General features: G+C 40.5%; 2 protein-coding genes across 2 annotated transcripts; both read left to right on the forward strand.

The window, feature by feature from the left end:
* Positions 1–3805: 3805 nt before the first annotated feature.
* On the forward strand, positions 3806–11321 carry LOC139305925 (fatty-acid amide hydrolase 2-A-like). Its single transcript, XM_070929874.1, has 11 exons — positions 3806–4023; positions 5100–5182; positions 5767–5903; positions 6194–6403; positions 7391–7510; positions 8039–8174; positions 8362–8479; positions 8566–8685; positions 9857–9968; positions 10630–10818; positions 11017–11321. The coding sequence occupies exons 1-11, from the start codon at positions 3835–3837 to the stop codon at positions 11190–11192; spliced, it is 1590 nt and encodes a 529-aa protein (XP_070785975.1). The 5' UTR covers positions 3806–3834; the 3' UTR covers positions 11193–11321.
* Positions 11322–12366: 1045 nt separating this feature from the next.
* LOC139306258 (uncharacterized) lies at positions 12367–16612 on the forward strand. The gene is made up of 14 exons (XM_070930207.1): positions 12367–12396; positions 12558–12616; positions 12881–13028; positions 13152–13225; positions 13355–13583; positions 13716–13999; positions 14191–14322; positions 14488–14611; positions 14710–14861; positions 14948–15047; positions 15213–15289; positions 15407–15530; positions 15661–15721; positions 15838–16612. Exons 1-14 carry the CDS (start codon positions 12367–12369, stop codon positions 16074–16076), a joined length of 1833 nt encoding a protein of 610 aa, XP_070786308.1. The 3' UTR covers positions 16077–16612.
* Positions 16613–19809: the final 3197 nt, after the last annotated feature.

Genomic DNA, 19809 nt, shown 5'->3' on the forward strand with positions numbered 1-19809 from the left:
GCCCACCTGGAGTCCAGTTCTGTTCAAGGTTTCTGCCTGTTAAAAGGCAGTTTTTTCCGCCCCAACCAAGAGCGGGCTCATGGTGGGAACTGTTGGGTTCTCTATGAAACGTGCCCTGACATAACTTCTGCTACAATTCGGCCCTATATAAATACAATTGATTTGAACTGAATTCCATTACCAGAAACAAAATAATCTCAACTCAAAAGGGTGCGCGAATATATTTTGATATTTATATTTTGTTATCCAATCTGTACATTGAAAAGTAAATTAATTTAATAAACTAATTTAATTGAAGACTGCACTGCCTGTTTTTGTTTATATATATATTTATTGATTTCATTGACATGTGGTGATATCTGTACTATAACTGTAGATGTACTCACTCTGCATTTACAGGGGGCGGGCTGGATTATGAATTTTACACTGTTCTTTTGTTCTTACTCTGTAAGATAATAATATGATAATATGTATATCTTTAATTACACAATAATAAGGTGTGCAGACAGTAATAATTTAATTACTGCTCTGACATAAATGGTCCTCAACTCTCACATCCTGAAGTCAATAAAAGACTGATTACTAACACGGCAAATACTCTATTGAAATATACCCAAAGATAATCGTGTTTGCTAAACATTTTTTGTGCTTCTCCAACATTATTACACCTAGACAGCTGGTTCCTGTCATGTATGTACTTCCTGGCAACATGATTGTGATTTCAGGCAGATCAAGTTTGATTTTACTTGTTTAATACAGAGAAATAATATGTTACTTTCTTTGCACATTTTCTCCAATAATTTGGTGGTGATTCTTGTTAGATTTAGTAATGATTTAAAGGCAGTTTTAATCTAGTCTCAAACAGTGGATGTGAGTCAGCTTGCATTACTAAGCAGCTAAACAACCTAAAAAAACAAATGAATTGTTATTTTAGTGGAAAATCTCTTTATGTTTTAAATACTTTTTCCACCCTGTGAAGAACAATCTGGGTAAAACATTGAATGCTATATTTTAAGTAATGAAAATGGTCACTTAGGCACACAAAGACACACACAGTCAGCTTTTTAACCCCAAGGGGCCGACATATCAGCCTACATTGGTCTCCAGGGCGGATTGGAGGTGCAGGAAAGTGGATCAGAGTGAAGTGGGAACAGTAAAGTAAATTACTGTCTACTCAGAGATCAGACGGGGTTTTTTTCTGTTATCTCATTAGGAAAATTAGATGTCTGGATAATACTATATGTGATCCATTTGGGTGTTTCCAGGGAGTGTGTTAGATTGTCAGTCACAATTTATGAAAGAACCAGAGTTTTTTTCTACAATGTGAGAGTCAAAATAATGAGCAATAGGTGGATGGCATGTGGCGTGTATCCTGTGACAACAGAGACAGGAAAGAAGATGGAAATCAATACAAAAGTGCCCAAAGCCGTCCTCTGTTGTTCACTGACCCTGTATCATTTTACCCCGAAGGCCTGCATTCACAAAGGCTTTAAGGTTCCCATAAAACACAATGGACACTTCATGATCTCAAAATAATGGGCCGTTAACTGCAGTTACATTTGCTTTATGCACTTTCCCAGACAGCAGCATTTCTCCTGCAGCTTCAAAAAGGGATACAAACAATGTCAAATATGTGTTTTCCCTGGTTTCCCCTCTTGTTTCTACATGCCTGGTAGTTTTCTGAGCCTCGGGATTCATCTTACAGGTAAGGAATGATCTGTTTTTCTCCACTCGGTTGGGATCGTGACATGTTTGTGTTATGTTTTTTGGACTGGGCGTACCCCTCCGAGGAGTATTTACCTTTTAATTCTGTGCCCGTCACTTCATTTTGTCAACAGAAAATGTGGTTTATTGGATAGGATGACAGATGCACAGACCCCCTCTCATTAGTGAAAACATTTATCAGAGCTACAGGAGCTATTATTTAACATATATACACCATCAAGCTGCTCTTATCAAAATAAATCAGATTACATATTGATCACTTAACTCAACATATAGTGTTATAATGCTCTTGTAGATGTTAGTTTTAACCTAAAAATATATAGTTTCAGCCAACAAATACACTGAAAAAAGTCCAATATATGCAAGTTAGGCTGATGCAAGTATCATACGTGGTTAAAGAGTTAATTTCAATTATTTTACTTAAGTAAAAATATCAATACAACAAGGCAGAAGTATTATCAGCAAAATGAACTTCAAGTATCAAAAGTAAAAGTATTTGTTATGCAGAAAAACAGTCCTTTTTATATATATTGCTCTATATATTATTAATATTCAAGTAAAGTACAAGTACCTCAGATTTGTAGTTAAGTACAGAACTTTAGTAAATGCACTTAATTACATGGCACCACTGATTTTTAACCAAGCTGAATCTTTAATTATTTATTTTTATTTATTTTGTTGTCACAGGAAAAAAGAGAAATGAAGCAGCAGATGCCAATGAGATGAAAGGCATGAACATTCAGTAAGATAAGATGTTATCAAAGGCTTCAATAACGTTTCACTAGCCATCTTTCAAAAGGTTAAATAACATAATTTATAAAGTCTGTGTGGAGCCACTGAATGCATCGTGTAAAACCTGTTCCGCTCAGTGTGATGGTTGTGTTGGTGGTGCAGTATGAGCTGACTGTAACAGACAGTATGGATTCTCCTTTAACCCACTGACCTGCATTGCAGAGGCGGTTTACGTGTGCTGTATGTTCAATGAGGAATTAAAGTCTTTAGCAATGCTGCCCTCTAGCGTTGACAGACAGTTACTTCATCCGGATATTATTTTAGAGTCAAATACAAAATGGCCCATTTCAGAATAATGTATATTATGTTATTGGATTATAATTATTGAAGCATTAATGTTAAATTTCAATGTTGCAGCATGTAAAGGTAGAGCTAATGTTAATTATCCTGCAGTGATCAGTCTGATCACCTGATCTGATCTTAACCTATAAAAATACATCATAATTTGTTTGCTGATTATATCTTAATACTATTCATCTGAATAAACTAAAAATAGGAAGTATAAATGGATTAAAGTATTTAACTCTAATATAATGTCTCATTTCTGGCCTGTGTGAAGGCAAAAGTTAGTCACGTTGAATTTGCCGTTTCATCGTTTGATAATAAAAGGTTTTAATGCTATCTCTAAATTTACAATTCAAATACCAGTTTAACACGCACAATATAGCTATTTACCCAACCACATTTATGTTAAATTCCCAGGTTAAACTTTACCTTTCATCCCTGGGGCCGATATAGGTCACTGTCAAGTTATCCAGAATAAATCATATGTATTCCGGTCATCATTTCGAAATAAGACTCGTATTGCATACATTGTCTTGCTATTGTTTGCAATTTTAGATTCACCTTGAAAGTTCATTCTTGACCCTGGGAATAGTAGTTTGACCAATAACTAAATACATAATAGATAGATATATGTTAGTTATTGGAATACAATGTACAATATTTACCTCTGAAATTAGGAAAGGGTTAAAAAGTCAAGTAAGGTACAAGTACCCCCAATTTCTACTTAAGTACAGTACTAAGAGTAAATGTACTCAGTTATATTCCACCACAGGCAATAACTATAAAGCTGAAACTAATCTACAATGTTGCTATATGAAGCCCATTTCATGGTTTTATTTTGAAGGTATATTTCCGGTTCTAGCCTCACGCTCACTAACCTGTGCTAGCTTAACTAGCTGGTATATATATATATATATATATATATCCTCCAGCCGCTGCATGCTAGGAGGTGTCCGGTAGTGTTGGCGACAGAGTCGGCGTGACCGCAGCCGAACAATCGTTGACCGTCCTTCCTCCCTCCGCGGTGGAAACATGGCACTGAGCCGTCTGGAAAAGGCCCAGGTATGGCTCTTCAAAGCGGTCATGGGAGTCCTCTTTGTGCTGTTTCGGCTCTTCTCGCCCCGGAGATCCGTTATGTCCGGGAAGAAGCTCCCGCCCGTCCGCAACCCTCTGCTGCTCGTGTCAGCGACGCAGCTCGCCAAGAAGATCCGACGGAAAGAGGTGTGTACCCGGGGAAACCGAGTGAGGACTGCGGCTGGACAGACAAGCGTGTTTTAGTGGCTTCAGACCAACAAATAGTCACTTCTACTTAACTAATGTTGGTTAATGGTTGTTTAGACTCACAAAAGTTACATAAGCTGTTTGGCTTTAAATCTGGCTTTTCAGTGAAGTGTGAAGTCTTACATCCACGTAGCATGTTTCTCAATATCATCTCAATATCTGGTCCACTGTCTAATGAACTTTTCCCTGCAGTTTTATTTTATTTATTAAGTCTATAAACCTTTAGAAATAAGACAGTAACACCTGTGGAATAACAACACAGCACACACCCGGGCTTCTTATCAGTATACACAACATAAAGTGGACAGTAGAGAAGCAGCTGCTCTGCTATAGCCCTGCAGCCTTTTTGTGAGGCATGCGATCTTCATCTTATTGAGACAGGTTGGACTTTGTGCGGTTTTGACTGCATTATGTTGTAAAGAATCCACAGTATATTGGAGAGGGGGAGAAACACCATTAAACACTGCAAGTTCATAACCATAAGCTTCACAAGTCGTGTATTCATTGTAGGGCTATTGGATTGCAGCATATTGTGCAAGTGTTGCTTTTATGTAGAGCTGAAACAACTGGTCGATTAATCAATTAGTGAACAATTTTGAAAAGAGATTATTAGTCAAGTTTCAGCTTGTGAAATGTGGATATCTTCAGGTTTTCTTTTACTATTTCTTACATGTTATTATAAACAGATTGGTTAACAGGATAACTGAGAAAACAGCACATTCATCTATCATGAAAATAACTGCTGCTCTAAATAGTTGCTGCTCTACTTTATGTCCACGCCCACTGTTATGTTAGCAGTGGAACATAAAAAGTTAAAGGATATCAATACATTTACACATTTACGAAAGAATGCATTTTTTCTCCTCTCCCTCCATCTTTAGGACAAACCTGTTTAATATGTCACCTGGAGGAATGAAGTGTACTTTTTTTTCCCACTTCTGGCGGTTTTACTTTTTCTGTTGTGTGTAACTAGTCCTAACACTCATATTTATAGTCTAAATGTTGTGTTTCTGCAGGTGTCAAGTGTGGAGGTGGTGCAGGCTTACATTGACAGGATCCAGGAAGTCAACCCTCTTCTGAACGCTGTTGTAAAAGACCGGCAAGAAAGAATCATTCCTCCTTACCTGATACTTTTACTTTTGTCTTTTTATGTTCATGTTGAATCAATTAATCGTTTTACTCATATTTTAAAGCAAATATTTTCTGGCTCTGGCTTCTCAAATGTGAGGATTTGATGCATTTCTTTGTTGTACATGATAGCAAACCTAATGTTTTTGGGTTTCGGGCTGTTGGTCAAACAAAACAAGACATTTAAAGATGTTACATTGGGCTGTTGGAAATTATAATACGCATTTTTCACAATTTTCTGACATTTTATAGACAAAAAAATTGTTTTAACAAGAAAAGAATTGGCAGATTAATTTATAAAGAAAATAATCGTTAACTGCAGCCCTATTGTGCTCCCATGTCTTTTTATTAATAATTATTCCTCCTTGTGGGTGTTTGGAGCAAAGTTATTGTTTCTTTTAATGCTGTCATTTTCCTTTTTAACTTGTACAAAGTGTACTCGTGTCAAAGATGACAGAAAAATGAAATTAATTATATAAAGAGTTATAACTGTCATGGCAACACTTGAATTCTGCCATATTTACATTTAAACAATTTGTCTCTCTCTCCGTCCAGGTTCGATGCTGCCCTCCAGGAGGCGGCCCAGGTCGACAAGCTGATTGAGGAGGAAACGGGAGGAGAGGAGGTGCTGGAGGACCGACTACCTTTACTGGGAGTCCCGCTCTCTGTCAAAGAGTGCTATGCCCTCCAGGGTAAATTCCAGACATCGAATATCCTGTCGGTCACTTGAAACCAGGCACTTTACTTTGACTACATACATCAAATAACCAGAATTTGAGTCAACATTTGATACTGGTAACAGATATCCACTCACCCATTCACAGTTTAGTGTAACTTTTTTCTGAATACATCATGTTGTGTGATGAAAACACACTCAAAAAAAAGCATTTCCAGCAAATAATGTTCTTGAAATTAGTCAGTGTTTTTGTTTGGGGTTTACTCCACGCTGCAGTTGAGCATCTGACACATTTGCGTCTTGCAGGCATGCCCTACACTGTAGGTTTGATGTCCAGGCGAGGGGTCACGGCCACCGTCGACGCTCCAGCGGTGGCCCTGTTGAAGAGAGCGGGGGCCATCCCGCTGGGCGTCACCAACACCAGTGAGATGTGTATGTGGTCCGAGTCCCACAACCACCTCCACGGCATCACCAACAACCCGTACGACCTGGAGAGGATACCAGGAGGAAGTTCAGGTCAGCAGCTCTCGGTTTAACCTCGAGTCGACCTCTCTTTCAGGCAGGGAGTCAGACGCTGTTGTTGACTTGAGGTTCAGAGCCAAGAAGCATTTATTGAGACCAGCTTATTGTTGGAGTCAGTCTCTTTGTCTCCTGGAATAGCCCCGATAATCATATTACACTGCAGACGCACAAACACAGAGGCTCTGGCCCTGGTCCCTGGAAGGGAAACTCTTAAAGGGGAAGGGGAGTACTACTACATATGTGGAAACAAGTTGTATAAAGTCTTTTGTGGCTCAAAGTTTGTTAAACTGCCTCAAATGATGTCACTTGAAGACTACAAGTTTGAAAATTAAAAAGAATCTGTTTGTGTGGAGTTAGAAAGAAGTGAGCTCACCAGACCTCTGCAGCCCGCTCCTCACCTCTGTTTGAGGCTAGCAGCTCGAGGCTACATTAGCAGCTACTAGCATGACACACCCAAATCTCCAACTGAAGGAAGAAGAATGAGTGCACAATAATTTAATTTAATTCATTATGTGCAAACATGGTTGAAGACTCTTGAGTTATAGATGGAACTTTGTGTTTCTCAACTGATCATACCTCAAAATATAGGCCTCGCTTTCTCATTACCTTACAGTACTTTTATTTGGCAAATGCTATTGTCCATAGGGATTTACTGTAAGTGCATTCAGACCCTAAAGAAACAAGAGCTCGGTGTATTTTGGAAGTATAAGTTCTCTGAGGTGATAAACAAAACATTAACTAAGACATAATATAAAGACTTGTTGTTGTCGAGGACTCCACTACTAAGAGCCATGATAAGAAAAGCTATATTATAGTATATAACATTATTTATTAGGTGTTCTGGAAAATTGAATATTGAATAATTGTTGTAGTTAATGTTAATGTTGTAGTAGTAGTGTAGTATTATTAAACAAGACTGTGGATAAAGCAGGACTGCCAGCTTATCTCTCCTCTCTCTCTCTGCTTACCTGCCGGCCTCAGGTGGGGAGGGCAGTATACTGGGAGGAGCAGGCGCAGTCATCGGCGTGGGCTCAGACATCGGCGGCAGCATCCGTATGCCCTGTTTCTTCAACGGTATATTCGGCCATAAAACCACCCCCGGTAAGAGAAACTACATGTTAAATATGTATTAATGCAGCCCGTCCTTATTCAGTGTGCTGCTGCAGTATCCGTTATATTAAATGACAATGTAAAAGGGGTCGCTGGTAGTGATGAACCCGAATTATCACTTGAATCTGCAGCCCTCATTCACAGAGCTTTTTTTTTTTTTAGTGAGTTTCAAGTCATTGTTTAGCTTGGTTCACTCTCATGGCATCTTTTTCAGCTGTTTTTAGTGAGAAAGCTCTAAAAACACACTGTTCACTATATGTTCAGCACCAAACAGCAGACAGACACAGTTAGCGACTAGCTGAGACCAGAAACAGAGCTAAAAGAGATTAAATATATCAGGTGGAAATCACTACAAATGAATGCTAATGTTTCTCCTTAAGTGCTGGATGTGTAAACAAGCCACTGTTTGCTAACAAGTTTGCCACATCAACTTAAAAGGCGATAATATGTCAGTGTTCTTATTGTTTCTGCTGCCGGCAAGGGCCCACAAAAATGAGTTACTGTGATGTGTGTCTGCAGGTGTCATTTCCTTTGAGAACCAGTACCCTCCTTGCTCCGGCAGACACAAGGAGTACATCAGCAATGGTCCCATGTGCCGCTACGCTGAGGACCTGCTGCCCATGCTCAGTATCATGGCAGGACCCAAAGCTCACATGTAAGAGCTGAATGAGTGTGTTTTTTCCAAAACCAGCTTACTTTATAAACATTCAGATACTTTCTAAGCGTTCTTTGTTCTTGGAGGTTTTCTTGCAGCGCTTGGTGTAAAAATCAAAACCAAACAATGGCCTTTGTCCGCTAATGTTTGTCTAATTTGCAGTATTTGCTTCCACATGTTTACACAGGTTGTCTTTAAACACGAAGGTTGACTTAAAGAAGCTGCGGTTCTTCACCATCCCTCACGATGGCGGCTCTACTGTGACGTACCCCGTCAGCAAAGAACTCATGGAGATTCAGAGGAAGGTGCGTTGAATCCATTGGTCAAATCACTTCTGCAGAACCGGGCGTATCAGGAAGGTTAATTAAAATCCTCACGCGATGTTCTTCAGGTGGTGGAGCGTCTGGAGGCCGACCTCGGGGTGAAAGTCCAAGAAGCTCGTTTCCCAGAGCTCCGCTATGGCTTCCAGATCTGGGACACCTACATGGGCCTTCCTGACGAGAAGGGCAAGGTAGCTGACAACCTTGATCCAGAGCAGCGTGTCCCTGCCTGTCTGTGCAGGACAGTTATTGGACATGAAACAGGAAACAGTCGTGAATCTGTCTAATAAGACGTGAATGTGAAAGAAAGCAGGTTGAGTCTTAGTCACAGCGCCTATTGTAGTCTGCTGCCCAGAAACGGTTCACTAATCTGTTTAGCTTTAGCATACCACACACACACACACACACACACACACACACACACACACACACACACACACACAGTGCTATGGGGTTTGCAGGGTCCTTTGGTTAGTTGAATAAGTTATTATTACTGTCATGCCATTCATGGTTTCCTGGTATAAAATGTTACTGCAATGATAATGTAATGTAAATAATGTGTCGCTCTGCAGAACTTGTACTTTTGATTCTTCTAAGTACATTTTGTTATAATACTTTTACTAGGATAAGGAAAGGATTAAGTAGGATTTTGAATGAAGACTTTTGCTTGTCATAGAGTATTTTTACATTGTTGTGTTGGTACTTTTACTTCAGTAAACAATGTGAGTACTTCTTCCACCGCGGATTTAAACTAGACTGTAAAGCACCCAGACACTGTGTTCAGTAGCGAACCGCTTTCAAAGGTTCTGAAAATTATAAAAACAAATCTATTGCCTGGATAAAAAGCTATATAACAGTTTCTAAAGTTTCAACTATGGCGCCACCCAGTGGTGATGTTTGTTAACATGTTGATGAAAAAACCTTCAGACTGATAAAGCAGCAGGTTTAAATTGATCATAATTCATCATGTTTTCATCAGGCCTCTCTGATGTTGGAAGTCATGTCTCATCTCGCCTCAAAAATACGCAAAGGTCCTTCAGCGGGAGCAAATCTTTTGACTCAAGTGGATTTTAAAAACTATTTCAGGCATCAAATGTTGCAAAAAAATCATGAAAAGCTTCTCTAATATTTTGTGTGCTGTGTACAGTGTGTATTATGTGAGCGCTACTATTTTGAGGTACTTTATGACATAAATAAATCACTTAGTGACTTGTTTTAAATGAAAACCTGGTGTTGAGGTAACACACTCACAGTAAAGGCACTAACACAGGTTAGTGTCACCACAAATATAATATACACACTCTTGTGTAATTTGTGATTGTTTAGAAATAAATAATAAATATAATTGTTTTCTTGCCTTAGCCTCCTCAGACATTTGCTGAGCTGATTGGGGAACCAGGACGACCCGTGTGGCCTCTGTGGGAGCTGCTGAAATGGATGGTGGGAAAATCCGAGCATACCATGGCTGCTATTGGTAAGAGGGAAAAATATTGATTATAATTTATTTTCATTTGTATGAAGCTATTAAGGTTTACTCTCTCATCATTATTTCAAGACTGTCTTCATTGCATTTTATTTCCTAATTGCCTAGTTTTCATAATTACACATTTCATTTGTAATATCACACGCCTCCTGCCTCTAACAAGCCCAACAACTGCTACCAAATGTAGACAGTTAGCTCCTGTTAGCTAGAGCAACAACAACGCTAAGCAGTTCTGAATCAACCAACTAACTGTTTCTTTTAAATACTTGACATAATTTATTCATATAAATATCTATTTCATAACAATATTGTACACTTTGGGGGCTCCATACAATACTGCACAGTATCACAAACTACATAAAAACAGATACATTTAATATTTGGAGAAAAACAATTTGTTGTTTGTTGTAAAATAGGTATCATCTATGATATGTAAAATGAAAATAAAAGAAAATGAGTACATACTCATATTGGCAGTTATGACGTCTCCAGCATGAAATCAAACAACATATGCACAGTTACACAAAATAAACTTTGGTTATTAAATACATTTTGTGTAATTGTGGCTGCTTAAAGTCTTCCTGTGTTATTCTGGTCGACGGCGTCTTAAAGCTGCAGCTGTGAACAGTATGAGTGTGCGTGACGTGTTCAGGTCTGGCCCTGGTGGAGATGACCCAGGTGTCCAAACCCTCACCCTTCATCATCCATCAGAAGGAGAAGCTGCAGAAGGAAGTGGACGAGCTGCTGGGGACTGACGGTGTCTTTCTTTACCCCTCGCACACCAGAGTGGCTCCTAAACACCACCACCCGCTCTTCAGACCCCTTGACTTCGCCTACACAGGTCAGTCCTCCTCAACTGTCCACAGTTCTGTCTCTTTCTTCTTCTGTGAGAATGCGCCACTAAAATGATCAAACTTTATACGTAATATTTCCAGTTACAGGACATCTCCCAACCTCCAGTAAAGTTGTCAGAAGGTGCTCCAGTCTTATTTTTATTTCCACATATGAAACCGTGACGTCCATTCTTCTCTGCCTCCAGGTATAATCAACATCCTCGGGCTGCCGGTCACCCAGTGCCCTCTGGGTCTGGGTGAGGAAGGTCTGCCCCTGGGTCTGCAGGTCGTTGCTGGGAAGCTGCAGGACCGCCTGACCCTCGAGGTGGCTCTCTACTTGGAAAAGACGTTTGGAGGCTGGAGGGAACCCGGAGCCGACTAAAACCACACGCTAACAGCCATGAACCAAACCTCCGGACTGGATCTGGCTGGATGTGGATTGAAGATTGTGGTACTCTCTGTCTGCCTTGCTGCTTGCCGTAGTACACAAATACTAAGAGGTACAATCAGATCGTTGAACGTTCAAGTGGAAGAGATTGATTTTTGCACTCAGTCGTTCCATTAAGTGCAAGTCATGATTTTATCATTTACCCTGTTCAAGGACTGTTGCGTCATGAGCACAAGCTTTAAAAACAGGTTGATTTTTATATTAATGGAAATGTCTTTTAATTGAACATTCACATTATCACGCAAAACAGGGCCTCTGAGCTGTTCATACTTACCTTTTATACAACTTGGACAATTACTTTTCCCTTGTTTTTACATGGGGCAGTAGTCCTACTGTTTTGTACTATTTTAACCCTCAGAAGGTAGAAGTACACAACTACACTACTTTTACAGTAGGTTTGGGGCTTGTGAACTGAAAGTACATCAGCAGAAATCAGTGGCTCTTCTGGTCTCTCCATGAGTAACCTCATATTTTCACTTAAAAAGATTAAACAAGCTCATGTGCCAACCACCAATTAACTTTACCCATATTTATTTTTCTTGTTCTGCACTACATTTAAAACTATCACACATGCGCGCGCACACACACACACACACACACACACATGTTCATGTAGTATTACACTGCTTAAATTAACCTTGAAATCTGCTCTCAAGTTCAGAGTGGATCTAACATATTTAACTGATCTAGTAGCCAAGTCATCACATTATTTTTTTTTTTTGTATTGTCTGGATATTATCTAAGAACTGCTTTTGGAACATCAAAAACAACCAAAATCTGCTGTTGGTAGCAAATTCATGAACTTGATTCACATTGATTGCCCTAAATATCATATCTATATCTGTCTGTGTACAAAGTTTGAATGGTTAATTGTTATTAACCATTCAAACTGGTCTGATTCTAATTTATTACAATTCTAATTTATTCAAATTCCGGTGTTCCCAAAGAATTCCAAAGACTATGATGTCAATGTAATATCATTCTAAAGTCTGTAGGGTCATAACATAATTTGCACTGAGATTTGCAAACCGACCTTCGATATCACAGCCAGATACTGAAAATTTTGCAAAGTTTCCGTCTTACTGAGCAAATTACAGTCACTACAAAGATGTTTCGCTACCTTCGCAGACGACTTAAGGTATACACTTGATTTTCTGTCGTGTAAACTAAACTAAAACTACAATTGGGATTGTGAATTCTGAATTTCTCAATGTTTTTTGTTGTTGATATTTCTGTGTGAAGCAGCCGATTATGAATCTGTCGTATTTAATCACGTATGCTTTTATATGTTTTAAACAGAATAAAAGTCAAACTGATGTGGAAGTTGGAGACACGAAAAGCTCCAGCCCACAGAAGAAGTAAGATGTCTCATAATTATATAATCTGCTCTTTATGGTATCTTGTGTGGTGTTTTATTCAATTTGTTTGGTAACATAGATACACACTCACACTTTGTCATAATTGTCTTAATGTTTTTCTAAATATGTCACTTGTAAAAGGACAGTGATTATGTCTTTCCTGAAACCACCAGGAGAGTCAATCCAATTCTGATTGACTTTTAGCAATCATTTTGACTCGAGTACACAGTTGAATTATCATCTGTATTTTCTCTTTATTTCCAGTGTCAATGTAGAGGAAGACCCAAAAGAAAAAACTGTGGTCCCTGACTCTACGTCTACCTCAGCCATCACAGTCCTCACAGCTCCAACTGAGGCTCCAGGGAATAAAGCTAAGAAGGCTTCCTGGTGGCGTAGGTGGCTCCGTAAGAATGTATGTTTATCAGAGCTGAATATTACAATTACAATAACATATAATAACCACTGACCAAAATGGTGCAATAATTCGTGCCTGTCTCAGCTGTATTTTCTGGGTTTATGATTTTATACCCAACAGAAAACCAAAAAGACGCCAGTGAAAGAAGATGTGGCAGAAGTCACAACCCTGCCACCTTCTGCCACAGAAAAGAGGTATGACATCTCTTTACTGTCTGTTTCTATTTTGGCTGACTGAACACATTATATTGGTGTTCCTTTTATATTGTTTGCCCCTCGGGACCGTACAGTAGAATAACCATCTGTGTTTCCCTTTATCTCCAGCGTCAACGTCATCAAAGAATCTGACAAAGACGCCGGTGTCCAGGAGGCTTCACCCACCCCAGTCTCCACTCCAGTCTCCACTCCAGTCTCTACCCCAGTCTCCACTCCAGTCTCTACCCCAGTTTCCACCACAGTCTCCACCCCAGTCTCTACTCCTGTCTCTGCTGCAACTGAGACTAAAAAGAAAAAGAAACCGTGGTGGCGTCGATGGCTTCTCTCTCGCCGCAAAGTATGTTCTACAGAGCTGAATGTTGCTAGTGTTACCAGCTGACTAAACTGCTAAAATGTTAACATGCGGATTCTGCATATTATGTGAATATGATTTTGCTGTAAGTGTTTTTTTTGTACTGACACTCAACAGAAACACAAGGTCGCGTCTCCAGTTGTGACCGACCAAGGAGCCGAGAGAAGCCATCCACTTGAGACAGTAGAGGTCGAGCCGTCCAAAGACGAATCAGATGGCAGCTCAAGTGTGATCCCCACTGATGAACCAAGGCCAAGGCAGCCGACCCCAATCGGTCATGGTGGGAGTCAGGTCGAATCCATCGACATCGATCTGCGGGCGAATATATATGCCCACGTCTCAGAGTCGCGTACACCAGCCACCAGAAAACACCTCTCCAGAGAGGAGCTAGTCTGCCTCGGGTATGTACCTGCAAACAGACTCATATACACACACTGAACGCTCATGTGTTGTTTTTATACTTGCTTGTATATAACGTTGTTCCAGGTTTAGATATATCAATCTTCACCCCTGAAATACAGCTGAAACATGCACACTGTGAAGAAAACGAGCTCCAGTCTGAGTTTGGTCCCCTGTCTTTGTTGTGTTTAAGGTTCCCCAACCTGGCGCAGACCTGCTACATGAACTCCACTCTGCAAGGCCTCCTGACACTGACTCATTTCGTTCAGGAGGTCCACAACCAGCAGGAGGTGTGGAGTTCTCACTCCGAATGTCGACTCATCAGGTACAGCACCTCCACACACACGCACACACACACGCACACACACACACACACACACACACTCACACACAGATCACTCTTTCTCCGCTAAATTTGCAGATTAACAAGAAGTAACAAAAACAAAAAAACTGTCTTCTGTCCTTTCCTCTTCATCTTTGCTCTTCCCAGAGGGTTTGTGGAGGTTGGCGTCTGTCACTTCTCTGACAACAAGAAGGAGAAAAAAAGTGTCCTGGCTGCCTTTAAAAACACAGTTGCTGAGTATAACTCAGAGTTTAAGGACAATAGTCAGAAAGTTAGTATGCTTTATGTTTACAATACACAACATAGCACCACACACATCTTTACGAACGTCTTTTTCTGAACATCTTTGTTCTGTATGTTTCTGTGCAGGACGCCCATGAGTTCCTCAGCTGTGTGCTGGACATGCTGAGGTCTCCGTCCGCCGGCCTGCAGACGGCAGCAGTGGACATGGGCATCAGATACACTTGCCCTATCGATGCTCACATTGCCTTCCAGATGTTGAGCACCAGGACCTGCAGAGGGTATGAATGCACAGCCACTTACTTTTTTACACTTACTGTGAAATCTGTAGCCGTGTTGTAACACGAGTTGTCCCTTTATTCTGCAGATGTGGTATGCATTCCCCGAGGGTGGAGGATTTCCTCAACCTATCCCTGGACCTGGTGCCTGGGGGCTCTGTGAGCCAGAGTCTGCAGGAGTACATAAAAGTAAGTGGCACATCTGCTCATTTACTCTGAGTTTAATGTGATTTCATTACACACTACACACACAAACACTCCACCCACATGTTGTGTGTTTGTTTGAAAATGTCATTCATCATCCATGAAAAGAAAAACTAAAACCTGCTTCTTACTCCTGTTCCCTGCTTGCAGGAGAGCCAGCTTGAGTATAGATGCGAGTGTGATTCCAAGGAGTCGTCACAGCAGTGGTCATTCTTGACATTGCCAAAGTATGTAATATCATCCGCAGTTCAGCCTGAACACTTTCCTTCTTTCTGTCAACTTGTGATCTGGCCCTCTTCATCTCTCACTCATCTCTCACTCCTGTACCTCTTTTCTGTCCACAGTGTACTGATTCTCCAGCTCAAAAGATTCAGATTCACTCCATCCTTCGACCTGGAGAAAATTGCCATCCCCATCGTTTTAACAAGGGAGCTTCTGGTGAAACCTGAAGGCATCATCACTGATGAGGTAAAGATGACTTGTCCTGTCTTAACAGCTTTATTTGCTGGATAGAAACTGATCCTAGAACAACGATTTACAGAAAATCTGTCAAATATGTATACAGGACCTGCTGTCAAATTGAATTGTTCTTTTCTAGGCATCAACTCGCTACTCGTTAGTTAGCATCGTCAGCCATTTGGGCTCCACAGCTCACTCTGGTAAGTGTTTGGTGGCGTTTGGTAGCTTCACCTGTTTGAAAATGATTTTCAAGTTTTAAGAATTGACGGCTTCCTTTGGATGTGTACCCTTAAAAAAATGTGTCCTCTCCTCTCAGGCCATTACATCTGTGACGGTGCTTACAGAGAGCAGACATCAGGGGACGTGACAGAACGCTGGCTCACGTACAATGACGACAAAGTGAGCGAGACAACCGGCTCTTCCGTCTGTCACCTGCGGCAGCGAACGGCATACCTGCTGTTCTACGAGAGGCAGGAAGGAGCTCCATCTGTGGCCAAAAAAACGCAGGTAGACACACCACACATCTTCTTCCCCATAGACGAGGGAAGAAGATGATGGTTGTGGAAGTAAGTATGTCGTATCGTTTATACGCATACATACATATATGTACACTTATACATGTGTGTGTTGTTTGCCATTCAGCAGTAGATGAGTCCTGAGGCAAGAGCAAAGAAAAAAATAATAACAACAAAAAAAAACAATTTAAAAAACAACAACAACAAAAACATTAAGTGGGGTGGGGGCTCCGATGCCACTGTAAGAAATCTTTTGATCAGGACACGTCCTTTGACAGACTTCAAGAAACCTATCCTGTCTCTCTCAAGAAGAAGTCGTCGGGTCGCCCCAACAAGTCAAGAAGAAAGACGAAAGAACAAACAAACACCAAAACAAAAGAAAACAATCTGGTTTGCTCTCCGGGGGGGGGGGGGGTTCTTAAGATATAGTCCCAGGTCACCCCAACAAGTCAAGAGAAGAGGAGAGAAGAAGAAAGAAGAAAACAAAAACAAACAAACAAAAAACATTAAGTGAGGGGGGAGAAAAAAAAACAAAACCAAAGAAAACAAAAACAAACAAACAAACAAAAAACATTAAGTGGTGGCGGGGGGGGGGGGGGGGGGGGGGGTGTCTTAACATATAGTGCCAAGAGGAAAGAAGAGGAAAGAAGAAAATAAAAAAACATTAAGTGAGGGGGGAGAAAAAACAAAACAAAACACAGAAAACAAAAACAAACATTAAGTGGTGGTGGGGGGGGGGGGGTCTTAAGATATAGTTGCCCTGTCCTCCACTGCCACCGTACGGAAACTTCACCGTGTGGAGTCATCTTTGATCAGGACACGTCCTTTAACAAACGTCAACAAACCTATTCTGTCTCAAGAAGATGGAGAAGAACGTGCCAGGCCAACATTCAAGAGGAAAGAAGAGGAAAGAAGAAGAAAGAAGAAAACAAAAACAAACAAACAAAAAACATTAAGTGAGGGGGGAGAAAAAAAACAAAAACCAAAGAAAACAAAAACAAACAAACAAACAAAAAACATTAAGTGGTGGCGGGGGGGGGGGGGGGGTGTCTTAACATATAGTGCCAAGAGGAAAGAAGAGGAAAGAAGAAAATAAAAAAACATTAAGTGAGGGGGGAGAAAAAAAAACAAAAAACACAGAAAACAAAAACAAACAAAAACAAACATTAAGTGGTGGTGGGGGGGGGGGGATCTTAAGATATAGTTGCCCTGTCCTCCACTGCCACCGTACGGAAACTTCACCGTGTGGAGTCATCTTTGATCAGGACACGTCCTTTAACAAACGTCAACAAATCTACGACACAAGAAATCAGGCTCGTCAGGTCGCCCCAACAAGTCCATGAAAACTCTCCAGGGGATCCAGAAGGCTGCGAGTACACAAACAGGAAAAGAGAGCAGAGAGACACCCCCCCCCTAACCCCCCCCCCCCCCCTTCACAGCGCCCCCCCCCCCCCCCCCCCCACCCCCCAGCCCCCCCCACCCCAACTGGTCAAGGCAGATGACCGCCCACCTGGAGTCCAGTTCTGTTCAAGGTTTCTGCCTGTTAAAAGGCAGTTTTTTCCGCCCCAACCAAGAGCGGGCTCATGGTGGGAACTGTTGGGTTCTCTATGAAACGTGCCCTGACATAACTTCTGCTACAATTCGGCCCTATATAAATACAATTGATTTGAACTGAATTCCATTACCAGAAACAAAATAATCTCAACTCAAAAGGGTGCGCGAATATATTTTGATATTTATATTTTGTTATCCAATCTGTACATTGAAAAGTAAATTAATTTAATAAACTAATTTAATTGAAGACTGCACTGCCTGTTTTTGTTTATATATATATTTATTGATTTCATTGACATGTGGTGATATCTGTACTATAACTGTAGATGTACTCACTCTGCATTTACAGGGGGCGGGCTGGATTATGAATGTTACACTGTTCTTTTGTTCTTACTCTGTAAGATAATAATATAATAATATGTATATCTTTAATTACACAATAATAAGGTGTGCAGACAGTAATAATTGAATTACTGCTCTGACACATAAATGGTCCTCAACTCTCACATCCTGAAGTCAATAAAAGACTGATTACTAACACGGCAAATACTCTATTGAAATATACACAAAGATAATCGTGTTTGCTAAACATTTTTTGTGCTTCTCCAACATTATTACACCTAGACAGCTGGTTTCTGTCATGTATGTACTTCCTGGCAACATTTTGAGGATGATTGTGATTTCAGGCAGATCGAGTTTGATTTTACTTGTTTAATACAGAGAAATAATATGTTACTTTCTTTGCACATTTTCTCCAGTAATTTGGTGGTGATTCTTTTAAGATTTAATAATGATTTAAAGGCAGTTTTAATCTAGTCTCAAACAGTGGATGTGAGTCAGCTTGCATTACTAAGCAGGTAAACAACCTAAAAAAACAAATGAATTGTTATTTTAGTGGAAAATCTCTTTATGTTTTAAATACCTTTTCCACCCTGTGAAGAACAATCTGGGTAAAACATTGAATGCTATATTTTAAGTAATGAAAATGGTCACTTAGGCACACAAAGACACACACAGTCAGCTTTTTAACCCCAAGGGGCCGACATATCAGCCTACATTGGTCTCCAGGGCGGATTGGAGGTGCAGGAAAGTGGATCAGAGTGAAGTGGGAACAGTAAAGTAAATTACTGTCTACTCAGAGATCAGACGGTTATTTTCATCATCTGTTATCTCATTAGGAAAATTAGATGTCTGGATAATACTGTATGTGATCCATTTGGGTGTTTCCAGGGAGTGTGTTAGATTGTCAGTCACAATTTATGAAAGAACCAGAGTTTTTTTCTACAATGTGAGAGTCAAAATAATGAGCAATAGGTGGATGGCATGTGGCGTGTATCCTGTGACAACAGAGACAGGAAAGAAGATGGAAATGAATACAAAAGTGCCCAAAGCCGTCCTCTGTTGTTCACTGACCCTGTATCATTTTACCCCGAAGGCCTGCATTCACAAAGGCTTTAAGGTTCCCATAAAACACAATGGACACTTCATGATCTCAAAATAATGGGCCGTTAACTGCAGTTACATTTGCTTTATGCACTTTCCCAGACAGCAGCATTTCTCCTGCAGCTTCAAAAAGGGATACAAACAATGTCAAATATGTGTTTTCCCTGGTTTCCCCTCTTGTTTCTACATGCCTGGTAGTTTTCTGAGCCTCGGGATTCATCTTACAGGTAAGGAATGATCTGTTTTTCTCCACTCGGTTGGGATCGTGACATGTTTGTGTTATGTTTTTTGGACTGGGCGTACCCCTCCGAGGAGTATTTACCTTTTAATTCTGTGCCCGTCACTTCATTTTGTCAACAGAAAATGTGGTTTATTGACTACAGATAAGGTATTGCCTCTCAACTGTGTGTTAATGGGTTAACAGGTTGTAGGTCAACGTCTGTGTGCAAAAGGTTGCAGCATTTCAGTGTGTAACCCTTAAGAGTGCAAAACATCCACGTCCTTCCGTTGTCAGAATCTAAGTGGAGTAAAATTTCCTGCCTCCGAGCATCAGCTCTGAATCTCAAAACTGGCTGTGAAATGAGGTCCCTCCTGAAATAAGAGGATCAATAAATAGCTCAGCAGTAGGTATGCTGCCATTCTGTGGATCTTATTGATTTTCCATTTCTTTTATTCACACAGTCACGCTCTAATATGACGTTTTCAACTAGGATGACAGATGCACAGACCCCCTCTCATTAGTGAAAACATTTATCAGAGCTACAGGAGCTATTATT

The sequence above is a fragment of the Enoplosus armatus genome, chromosome 23 (genome assembly GCF_043641665.1).
Source record: "Enoplosus armatus isolate fEnoArm2 chromosome 23, fEnoArm2.hap1, whole genome shotgun sequence".
Classification (NCBI taxonomy): domain Eukaryota; kingdom Metazoa; phylum Chordata; class Actinopteri; order Centrarchiformes; family Enoplosidae; genus Enoplosus; species Enoplosus armatus.